Here is an 11,895-nt window from a genome sequence, read left to right as displayed (position 1 = left end):
TCAAACGTTTTCGATGTTGGCATGACGCACACGAACTGACGTACTTGGCAACACTAGTAGACAGGCCAGGCCAGAAACAGCGAGTCTTAATGCGGTCGTAGGTTTTATGAAATCCTAAGTGGCCTGCCGTTGCGTCGTCGTGAAAAGCTTGTAAAATTTGCAGTCGAAGTGAGCGAGGGACGACTGGGACCCATTGGTGACCGGTAGGGTGGTAAACTTGCCGCAATAATGAGCCATCTTGAAGTTTAAACCGTGCCAGTTGTCGTCTTAAGCGGCTGTTGGGAGGACAGGATAATCCAGTGAGCCGGTTGATAATTGTGTGGCAGTACGTATCTGCACGTTGGAGGGAGACGAGGTCTTCTGAGGACAGAATGTCGACCGAGGTCACGAACCGTACCGGGGCCATGGTTGTGGTCGGTTGGCTGGGCGGTGCCGAACGGAGGGAAGGTGAGACAGGGGCATTTGGCGACAGCGGGCAACGAGATAAAGCTTCAGCATTTTGATGTTGCCTGCCAGACCTATATGTGACAGTGTAGTCGTACTCCTGCAAACGCAGAACCCAAGGGCCGAGGCGTCCGGATAGATTCTTCAGGGAGGACAACCAACACAGAGCATGGTGGTCAGTCACAATTGTGAATTGGCGGCGATATAAATAGGGGCGAAACTTTTGTATGGACCATACGATGGCGAGGCATTCTTGTTCGGTGATAGTATAGTTTCGCTCAGCAGGAGAAAGTACGACTCGCGTAGGCCACGACTTGCTCTTCAGACACGTGGTTCCGCTGCAGCAGGACAGCGCATATTCCATGCCCACTTGCATCAGTGTTGAGGATATAGTAGAGGCTGTGGGATCAAAGTGACGAAGCACTGGTCCTGATGTGAGGCATCGCTTGAGGGTCTGAAAGGCAGCTTCACATTCATCCGTCCAGGTAAAGGGTATGGTCGTGGTCAAGAGTTTATGAAGAGGAGCTGCGATAGTCGCGAAGCCACAGACAAAGCGGCGTAAATACGACGCTAATCCGAGAAAGCTGCGAAGGTCTTTAGGTGTGGTTGGTGTTGGGAAATGCTGTACAGCAGCGACCTTGTCGGGATCTGGCTCAATGCCGTGCTTGCTGACCACGTGACCTAATACTTTGATGCTGCGGCTCGCAAATCGACACTTCTTAGTATTGAGCTGGAGACCGGCCTTGGCTAGACACGTGAGAACGTCGTCTAAACTTTCTAGGTGCTGGGAGAAGCTGGAAGAAACGATGACAATGTCGTCCAGGTAACATAGGCAGATTTTCCATTTGAGGCCGCGTAGTACGGTGTCGATCATTCGTTCAAATGTGGCAGGCGCATTGCACAGACCAAAAGGCATTACGTTGAATTCGACGGTGTTGCAAACGCCGTTGCAAACGCCGTCCAGGTGTTGCCAGGTGTTGCAAACGCCGTCTTCTCTTTGCCGGGCTCATGCATCGACATCTGCCAATATCCAGAACCCAAGTCGAGGCTCGAAAAGTATTCGGCACCTTGTAAGGTATCCAAAGCATCGTCAATACAGGGCATAGGATATACGTCCTTACGGGTAATTTTGTTTAGTGCCCTATAATCGACGCAAAAGCGTACCGAACCGTCCTTTTTTTTAACTAGGACAACAGGAGACGACCAAGGGCTTGCTGAAGGCCTTATAACGTTCCGTGCGAGCATGTCGTTGACTTGGTCTTCTATAACTTTCCGTTCAGCAGACGATACACGGTAAGGGCGGCGACGAATGACGCGGGATCCGTCGGTTTCGATGTGATGAGCGGCCACGGTTATTTTACCCAAGCCATCCGAGCACACGTCAAAGCAAGGTTGGTGTTTCTTTAAGATGGTCAGCAAGACATCAGTCTGAGTTGGGCTCAGATCTGAACTCACAGTGGCCCTGAGAGCACTGGGTGAACCGTCCGTGGGCGTACACTCGGCGAAGGAGGAAACAGGCGAAGCAGTGACGACACATACTGGTGCTGCGTCGATAAGCATGGCAACTGTGGACCCCTCCGGCAGCAGAAGTGGCTCTGACGTCGTGTTGTAGGCGGTCAGACTGGCGCAGCCGCGTGAGAAACGCACTAGACAAGAAGCGATGGCGATTCTCCGAAAAATGCAGCGCTGAGAAGGGGAAACCACTGCGTCGCCGTCGATATTTTCGCTAGATCTAATGATGAGAATGCGGGCTTGGCCGGGTGGAAGAACAAAATCTGCCGCTGTGACAAGGTGGGGCGGCAAGGAATCGGCAGCGTCACAGAGCTCAGTGTCCGGCCGTAATATGTATAAGTGGTTGTCCGCACGAAATGACAGCAGATGCAGCTGAGAAGAAATCCCAGCCTAACTAAGATGATCGGATGAGCGCACGACGGAAGCACAGTAAACTGTATATGATGGCAAATTCAGGAGGAATTGGGACAGTTCGCAAACAAGCAGTTTCTCCTCCAAAAACTGCAGCGTCTAGTTTTCCGGATGGTTGTCGAAAGAAGTGGAGGCAGGACGCAGGGGCAATGAAGTACGGCGGAACGGAGATGGGGAACGACGACGGGGTGAGCGAGAAGACCGGGGCATGTTTTGGGACAACGGAGGTGAGGGAGAGCGACGTGACGAGGATATATAGGGTCCTGGAACGTAGGCGTCCAATCTGGGCACATAGTCTCTCTCATAGGCGGAATAGGCACATCGTTCATCATGCTGGCGCCGGCGGCAGAAACGAGAGATATGACCACGTATGCCACAGTAGAAACATACTGGGCGAGAAGGATGCCAGGTAGTGTCGTATGGTTGCACGGGGGCCTTCGCTGCCATCGAGGTCAGGTGGTCGCAGACAACGCTGGCAGGTGAAGATGGAACTGGGACCGCAGGCTGCGAATCAATCTCGGCGTAAGTAGGTGCACAAACAGGCGCAGGGGACCGGGCATGTGTGACACTTGGCATGGATGCCAGTTCTTCTTTGATGATCTCGCGCAAATTGGGAGGAGGAGCGTGCAGAGACGCAATGGCGGTGTTGGCTGGGCCATGGCCGTGAAGCTCCTCTCGCACAATGATGCGGATGAGCGCTCGCAACTCGTCGGTGTCGGTAAGGTGAGTGTCGCAGGAGGCGCGTGGAAGACGAAAAGCGCAGATCGTGGCAAGGCGTTGGCATGTCGTGATGATGTAAGTAACTGAAGTGGGGATCTGGACTACAAGAGCGTTAAAGGCAATGGAGTTGATGCCCTTCAGGATATGGCGGATACGTTCCCCTTCGGGCATGTCACTCTGAGCGCGACAGCAGAGAGCCAGAACGTCTTCAATGTAAGAGGTATAGGATTCCTCGGCTCCCTGGATGCGGGTAGCGAGCTTCTGTTTCGCTACTTCGGAGCGCCCAGCAGATGTGCCAAATATCTGTCGCAGCTGCGCAGTAAATGCTGGCCAATTAGGGAAGTCGCGCTCATGGTTGAAAAACCAAGTTTGGGCAACCTGCCTCAGGTAGAAGGCAACGTTGCGGAGCTTGTTTGACTCGTCCCAATGGTTGCAAGCGCTCACCCTGTCGTACTGGTCAAGCCAGTCTTCCACGTCTTCGCCGCGAAGGCCGGAAAAAACCTGAGGGTCGCGTTGCGGTGCGGTGACGGACCAAATAGGCCCAGCTGGCGGAGCTGAGGTGGTAGCAGCAGTGGATGCGGTGGTTTGTGCCATGACTGCTGTTGGCGAGCACAACCGTCGACCAGAGCACAGCTCCAGCGGTGACCGGTAGGGTGGTAAACTTGCCGCAATAATGAGCCATCTACCGCAGCCGTGGCCTAGTGGTAGAACGCCCGCCTCGGCTGCGGGAGGCTGTGGGTTCGATTCCCACCGCCACCAGGCACCCACTGGTTCAAAAGGGTACAAGCGTACCCCGGCCTGGCGTTCGGCTTCTTTCAGGGGTGATACGCTTGGGAAAGGAGCCTGCGCCCTGAATTCCCGTCGAAACCAACGTGAGCACGAGGGTTGACGGGGATATCAACGCACGCTCCACCACTTGTGAGACGACGCCCGGGACGAAAGCAGAGCTCTTCTATTGTCACACAGCGCGAGACAGCCCACGAACACAAACCCGACAAAATGATGATGATTATGAGGATGGGTATACACACATGAAGACGATGATGAACTGCACAGTTAGCGCTCACAATATATATATATATATTTGCACCTCAGAGCCATGTTGAAAGTCACTCTGCGCATATAGGAATTTTACTATATAAGAATTTTAGGTATGACTGCTTGCGTCACGCGTGCGTCATGAGCCACTGAGCACGTGCCGCTGCCGTTCCGGAGGGAATGCGGATGGGCCCGGCGGAACGCTGCGTCAAAATTGGGAGGGATGGTGGGGCCGATTCAACGATTGTGATTGGCCGAGCTACCGTCATCAGATACTCCAGTCCAGTCTCCTAGGGAAGACGTAGGGATAAAAAGCGGAGACGTGTGGTGCAGTGGGAGTGGTTCTGACGTGTCCTGATGGAGTGGGCTTCCGTACCAGGGGCCGGTGTAAATTAAACCTTTTTCCTTCCTACTACCGGACGTACCCATCAATAAGCTTGGTGGATTCCTTGCCCAAACGCCACCTCGATCCGCAACGACGTGTCAAAACCACCATCTGATTATGAGGCACGCCGTGGTTGGGGACTCCGGAATAATTTGGACCACCTGGGGTATTTTAACGTGCACCTAAATTCACGTACACGGGTGTTTTCGGCATTTCGCCTCCATCGAAATGCGGGCACCGTGGCCGGGATTCGATCCCGCGATCCCGATCCCGCAACCACTCAGCAACCACGCGGCGCGTCAATATAAGAAAGCAAGGCGAAGCCGGCTTTGAACCTGCTAACTCACGCTCGTGGTATCAGTGCTTCTGACCTGTCGTCGTTCAGAGCACTCAGCTATCGCTTCGATGCGCTGCTGCACGCAAAAAAACAGGTTTATATATCTACTGCAATAAATTCCGCAACCTTTTTATGAAAACTGCGATTTTGGACCGACTTTTTTTTTTTTGCCATTTCAAAAGCTGCTTTTGCAACCAGCTGAAAGCCGAGTCACTGATGTTGATAAATCCCCGGGAATATACCAATCGATGCAATAGTTTCATCGTAAATCAGATTTTAGTGACAAAAAAAGCCTCCAAAATTTGAGCGTTTCCATAGACTTTCATACTTCCGCAATTTGGAGCGGGTTTTCGGCCGTAAGTTAATGGTACCGCTTGCATGCGATATCGGGCTAGGCGCGTAGAGCCTATTTCCACGGGAATGTTTTTGAAAGATGGCTTCTAGGATTAGTTATTCGCGAAAAACAACGCTCTTTCATGTTTGCAGGGGCGGCCACTAGAGGCGCTGTTAGGCGATGTCCTTAAGTTACTGTATATGCTACCAAAGGTAGCATATACAGTAACTTAAGCTATTACTGTATAGCTTAAGTTACTGTATAGCTACCAAAGGTAGCATATACAGTAACTCTAATGTCCCTAATTTCTGGTCATGAACTAGAGGGAGTGCATAGTCCATGCTTCCAGTGAAATAATGCCGGTCTCAAGTTGTGCTTGTTCTTAAATTTTGCGAAACTGGGGAAGACCCAACCACAGTAGCACCGAACTGCTGGTAATTCATATTGAATTGGGATGAAGTGAAGATTTGCTGCATTACAAAGGTTCAGTTCGGAATACTGAGCACCCGTAATGTGAGATGGCATGGATATTGACAGAAAGGCGACGTCTCTAAACCCTGATGGTAAGAAGAAACAAAGCCAGCCTAAGAGGTGACAAGACAATATGAAAGAATGCCAAGAAACTGATGAGGGTGTGGATTAATCATAAGGTGAAATTGAAGAATCTCATCAAAACAGCAATTCAATGTAGAAATGCAATTTGAATAAAAAATGTCGGACCCACTTATCGATTTATACCACTGCCTTCAGTTGCTTCTTAGAACACATTCTATCATCTTTTCGACATGGACGTGGCTGGAATGCAGGAAAATGTCCCCCACGCAAGTATGTCAAAAAAGTTCTTTGACGATACAAAATGACGCTCATCCACCTTGAAAGCAGCTGAGGTCGACTCTTCTGAATGTGAGATTAGCATTGATCCTAGTGTGGTGTGGCTGTGCAAGCAAACAAGAGAAAATTGCAATGTCACATAGTCCTCCTAAATGAGAAAATGTATTCAGTCAGCCAAATTAAAAGCAATACCAAATAACTTCCTTCAAAATATAAAATAAATAGAAGTAGACGAATAATCGAAAAGGAACTATTTGGTGTTTTCAAATACTCGAAAATAATCAAATATTTCGCAACAACCGACTGTTAAAGTCTGGTTACTATTCTCCATTTGCTGATCAAAGTGTCACAAATTACAAGAAGTGAAACAAGGACAAAAGTTTGCGAAGCAATGCAGAAACAAAATGGGTAATGCAAGCTTTGTTTTCGGTTTCGCAGCTCACATAAAGACCTTTGATTCTGTGTGTTCCATTCTCTTTTAACAGAATCAATATTTTTATTGCAACGGGACCCCTTTAATGTGTCTATGACACACAAATCCTCCAACAGTTTTTTTTAATTTTCCACTTCTGAACTTTTTTTTTTTGGCAACCATTTATTTAGAATTCTTGGAAAGCTAGTCATACAGCATCCATTGATTTTTTTAGAGTTTATTCGTGAACAGCCAATAAAGATGTTGAGAGGCTACTTGTGCAGTATTTTAATGACAATAAGTGATCTTGCGTTTAAAACTTATCCTTCATCCCTGATAATTAGCTATCTTTTTTGCACTTGTCAGTACAAGCGTGGTACTTGATTACACTGAAATAAATATTCCTTCAGCAAATATGGGCATTTTGCATTCGACTATTCGATATTCGGTACTTGCTAGTCGTCTTCAATTCTTATCAGAAAAAGTTGATGTTTGCTCACTTCTAAAAAATAAACCTACAGCACTGAAAACGATGCTTCACTCATGTGTGCCATTTTGTTTTCAGTGATCTGCTTTGAGAAAGATGGCCGCCCTAATTTTGATCAGTAAACACCTGCTTTTTTAGCTTTGTGCATTTCTATAGACTAATATCTATGCTTATAAATGAGTAACATACGTGTGCTTCATACAATGCAGGTTTCTCATTTGCAGTGCTATGGGCAATTTAATTTAAATAGAGATTAAACAGCATATTATTTTTAAACTTTTTCGCTGTGGAAGCTCCACTATACTAATAATAGTATGGAAATGTGGGAGAAGAGGCACCCACAGAGAGGGCTGTGGTTCATTAAATAACCCTGGGCAGTCATATTGCACATTCGCAGGAAGAAAAACAAGTTGGCCAGCCTGGCAGCAAAATATGAATCCTTTATTTACCTCCTAAGTTGGTGTCACATAAAACACTTGCACATTACACCGGTTCTCCTGGCACATGTTCAGTAAAGATTATTTCACAGCTTCCCTGAAAGTCAAGCTAGCCGTAGATAAAAGAAACATGGTTGCACACTTATTGAACAGCCTCCACATGGAAGACATGTTTCTATAAACGTGCACAACAGCAAAGCTTTAATTCATCATTTCGCAAGTTCTTCTGGATTTCTTCCTTCTTTTTCACTAACGCTAAAAAAAGAAGACGAAGAAGAGAAAAAGAAAATGAGCTGGAAGGAAAGTTTAAACAGCATGTCGTAAGCTAGACAGAAAGAAAAAAAAAAAAGAGACTGTCAAGTGCTGCAGCACACTTAATTGTGCCTGCTAAGAGTGGTGCAGCCAGAAATATCTTAAGGGATGAGGGCTTTTGCAGCAGTTAGCTGTGCTTTACCCTTGGGAGAGTGGAAAATAGGGCAATTTACAAGATGGCTAGAAACATTTAAAGGGGAGGAGGCCATGTGCCTGATTTTCTCTCAGTATGTCCAAGATAGCTGACAATCTTAAAACAGAAATAAAACGATGACATCACACCAGCAGGCTGATGGTCCACATGTTCGAAAGGGCTTACTGGCAAGAGAGCAGTGACACTTTTATCACAATATTTTCTTCTTAACTGGATGCTTTGCATAGGAAACATCAGTCTACCAGCATGATGTGACAGTTCAAAACTTCCACGCCTCTTTTATTATCTATGAGGCTTAGTTTGTCCCCTAACAATGCCATTATTCAGACAGAGTGCTTATTGTCACTGCTATGAAGGATACAGCAGTGACACCAAGCCCATTTTGCTAATGTGCATGTCAAGAACATGAATAGAACAAAATAATTTTTTAAGCCCTATAAAGGGTGTCCTAGTTATAACATGCACAAAAATGTACTGCTCTGTACAACAACAAAACAATAAAGCTTAATATTGCGCTAAAACTGAGATAAAGCTTGGTATTTTTATATATAACATTAACTACCTTGCTTACATGCACCGATTATTGCATTCACTGTAAAGTGAACAAAAAAACAACAAAACAAAACAGGAAAAAAAAAAAAACACATATGGCTGATGCATTCAGGCACCACAAATCACGTGGGCAAAAATTTGCATTTGACAGACAATGCACAGCACGTTCTTCACTCAATAATCGTTGCAAAGGAGTTTTTCAGTATATTGAAAGGCAAAATCTTTGCTTTTGGCACGAAGATGTTGAAAAACAGATGGCAAAGGCTCAACAGATGGATATTTTTACTTCTGTGTTTGAAAACTTGAGCAAGCTGGTGTAAAAATAATATTACATAGAGAAACACCGACACCTTTCACTGCCCTTCAAGCCCAGTCTTCTTTATCAATCACACATACCTCCAAAGCAGTGGTGCAGAGTGAATATTAAACATTTTTGACAAGGTCCAGTTAATCTTTTCTGAAAGTACCCATTTACAGAATACTTAATGATACATACATAATGCACTGCCTTATGCTCGTACATTATGCCAGCAGAAGTATGATGAACGGTATTGTGTAATTCACACATTCGGTACAGATTCTTTCGACTATTCTACATGTAAAGATAAGTGGTCTGTTATCATTATTGACTGTGCACATAATCACATAATTCATTAAAAAAAACATACGGCACTGATAACAAGAACTAACAAGAAGCCATCAACACAGTGGTTGTGTTGCACACCTTGTATTGCAATGCACATGTAAGACCTTTCTGATTTTAAAGTCTCTTCAAAGAAACTCAGCCCATGCCCTTACTGGACTTCTCATATATTTCTGTTTCCATTATGCTTCACACATATAAGTTTTAATGTGCCAGCTGAGCAGGTTAGATCCGATTTCATTTGTAAATCCACCAAAAATGCAGTCTCCACATTGAAAATCAATGATTCTTAGAAGTAGAAAGACGACTTGGAAGGTAGTCCACATGTAAGTCTCTATTTGCCTAAGCCTCCTTGCCTTTCAATGCTGTCCACACTGCATGTGCTTAAGAAAGCAGTTGTGAAAGTGATTCCATATTCTTTCTGAACCAATGGACTTTGAACCACATACAACTTTTGCTATGTGCAGTGCATGCATGAGCCACTAAGTATAAAAACAACCATAACATTTGTATAACGGGATTCCAAGAGACACAGCTATGGTGATTACACATAAGGAAACATTATCTTTGTGGCACATTCTCAACATTCTGAAGCAGTCACTATTCAAATACAGGCTGATTAGACTCAATAATGCCAAAGTCATAGAATCCACACAGCTTGTAAAATCTGCATTCTTACTAACAAGACCAACGAAAAAATGGCATTTAAGTTCTAAGTTACTGTCAACATACAACAGGAGAAGCACAATAACAGACAGACAGCTTATTGCATAGTACAGAAAGGCTATTCTCAACACTTCATAAACAAGCTAACTATTAGGGCCAAAAATAACCAAAGTTTTGGCATAGTATGCAAAAGCACTCATAGAGCAACCATCTAAATCACTATTCAGAAGTGTGAAACAACATATTTAAATTTGACTCTTGTGCTGTGTGCTTTTCACTTCTACTTCAGTTGACCCTTTCACAAATAGTCACATTTTGCACAAGCCTTGCCATACAAAAAAAAAAAAAAAAAAATGCTCTTTGCCATATGTAACATCTCTTTGCCCCAGTTCATCCATTAGCACAGGGAGGAGCTGCAGTTTCATGTAAACAGGCAGTCGCTATATAAAAATTTAAAATCAGAACAATGAGTTTAAACCAAAACCATGCATGCCACAAGAAGACATGGCTTAACAGCACACAGTTCAAACACTAGTCTCTCTAAAGTTCTAAGGTTACTCATTTTGTACTGGCGAAGACAATTTGTCTTCATTGCAGGTGTGAGTCCCACTGCACAAAAAGTGATAGTGAAATAGAATGGTGAGAACCAAGTTAAAATCATGGGGATATTTGGAAAGCAAGCAATTCAGACTTTAGAAACAACGTTGCTGGTTTTCTCACAAATATGACTCCATATTTTCACTTTCAGGCCAAATCGCAAAAGTGAAGTGCTAGTGAAAGTTTGTGGCATACAACAGATCTGTGTGATCATTAACTGCTAGGTGCAGTCACTGCAGTTACTGCTGCCCACATGTGGTCTAAATTGCCAATATTGCTGCATCTGTATACCTTCTACAGTTTGATTCATAGAATGACCAGCAATGAGAGCTTCTACTACTGGTCTTCAAAACAAGACTACCCATTCAACCAGTGTAACAAGCTCCAAAATTGGCCGTTCCATTTCATCACCACTGTGCAGCAGAGCCACACTTCACTGACACTTGTCACAACGCGGTTGTAAACGAAGCCAGAGGAGCAGGCATCACAGCACCACAGCACGACGCATCAACTTCCACAGCCAGATGCAAAGACAAGACGCAGTCTTTGGACACGATCATCAAAGACTAGAGTCGGGGCTCTTCTTGTGACACGTCGTGAGGTGCCCGGTAGGGAAGGACACTCTTCTTAACGGGGTGTTTTCCACTGGGGACCACTATCATTCGGCAGCTGCACGCACCACTCTTGTGTTTCTGTCCGAAAGTAGGTCACATATTTTACCGGATTCCGAAGAAGGACAACGGGCGAAAAGCACTGGAGGCTGTAGCGGCTGGCCCACTTGGATTTTCCGGCGGTTGGCAAGAAAGAGTCCATTTGCAAAAACACACAAGGTTTGAAAAACTGAGTCCTTTCTGTCTTAAGTTTCAGAAGTTGGCATCCCACCCTGTCATGTCATCAGGCGGTGGACCATCCGTGTCTGGTGGGTATCGGTCAAAGTTGCTCGTGTCTGTCATATGCCGCACCTGTTAAGAAATATAGGCGACTCAACGTTGTACCATTTTGACAAGCACTTGTGTTGCGGATTACATAAGTGTTTCTAGTGATTAACAGTGGGCGAACAAGAGACGCATCAGCCAGGCTGAGGTTTCTCTTGCTCCCCAGCTGTTGATCGCTTCAAGTCTCTTGCGCAAGTCTGCCTGCTAACCCTTTGAAAGGTGTTTCTAGTCACATTGAATGAGATGCAAGACACTTTGTCATCTTTGACAGTGGCAGCATAAAATTCTGTTTCTGAGCTTTTTTTTTTTCATGTTGATTAAAATCTCCCAATAACTGTGTCTTCGGTCTTTTTATCAACCCAAATCACTAACTGTAGGATCCTGTTGTTGTAAAGAAACCATGAAATGATGTTCACAATTGTGCATAAGTGCATGCACTAATCTAGTAGGGAAGTGCTTGTGAACATTAATCAACAACTTTAAATGGCCCTGTGCAAAACCCACAATTTATAAACTAATTTTAAAGATGTCACACCTGCGCTGATCATAGTGACCTCTCCATGCTGCTTCTTTTGCTCCTGCCAATTCTATGGGAATGGGGGAGTGGTCTCACTCAGGTGAGCAATAAGTTGGTTTGCCATCTGACATCGTCCAGAATGCTTTTGGCGTGGGCTTTTCACTAGCCTTT

At 45.4% G+C, this 11,895-nt stretch overlaps 1 protein-coding gene across 3 annotated transcripts in view; it reads right to left on the bottom strand.

The window, feature by feature from the left end:
* Positions 1 to 7,331: 7,331 nt before the first annotated feature.
* LOC119436380 (cGMP-dependent protein kinase 1) overlaps positions 7,332 to 11,895 on the bottom strand; it is a 184,868-nt gene continuing 180,304 nt past the window's right edge. For all 3 annotated transcript variants that reach the window (XM_049657307.1, XM_037703208.2, XM_037703206.2), the window contains exon 18: positions 7,332 to 11,234. In XM_049657307.1, coding sequence (XP_049513264.1) covers positions 11,136 to 11,234 — 99 coding nt within the window. In that variant the 3' untranslated portion in view covers positions 7,332 to 11,135. The remainder of the gene's footprint in view (positions 11,235 to 11,895) is intronic.

The sequence above is a fragment of the Dermacentor silvarum genome, chromosome 1 (genome assembly GCF_013339745.2).
Source record: "Dermacentor silvarum isolate Dsil-2018 chromosome 1, BIME_Dsil_1.4, whole genome shotgun sequence".
Taxonomy (NCBI): Eukaryota; Metazoa; Arthropoda; class Arachnida; order Ixodida; family Ixodidae; genus Dermacentor; species Dermacentor silvarum.
Note: the sequence above shows the minus strand (reverse complement) of the source record. Positions and strands in the feature narration are given on the sequence as shown.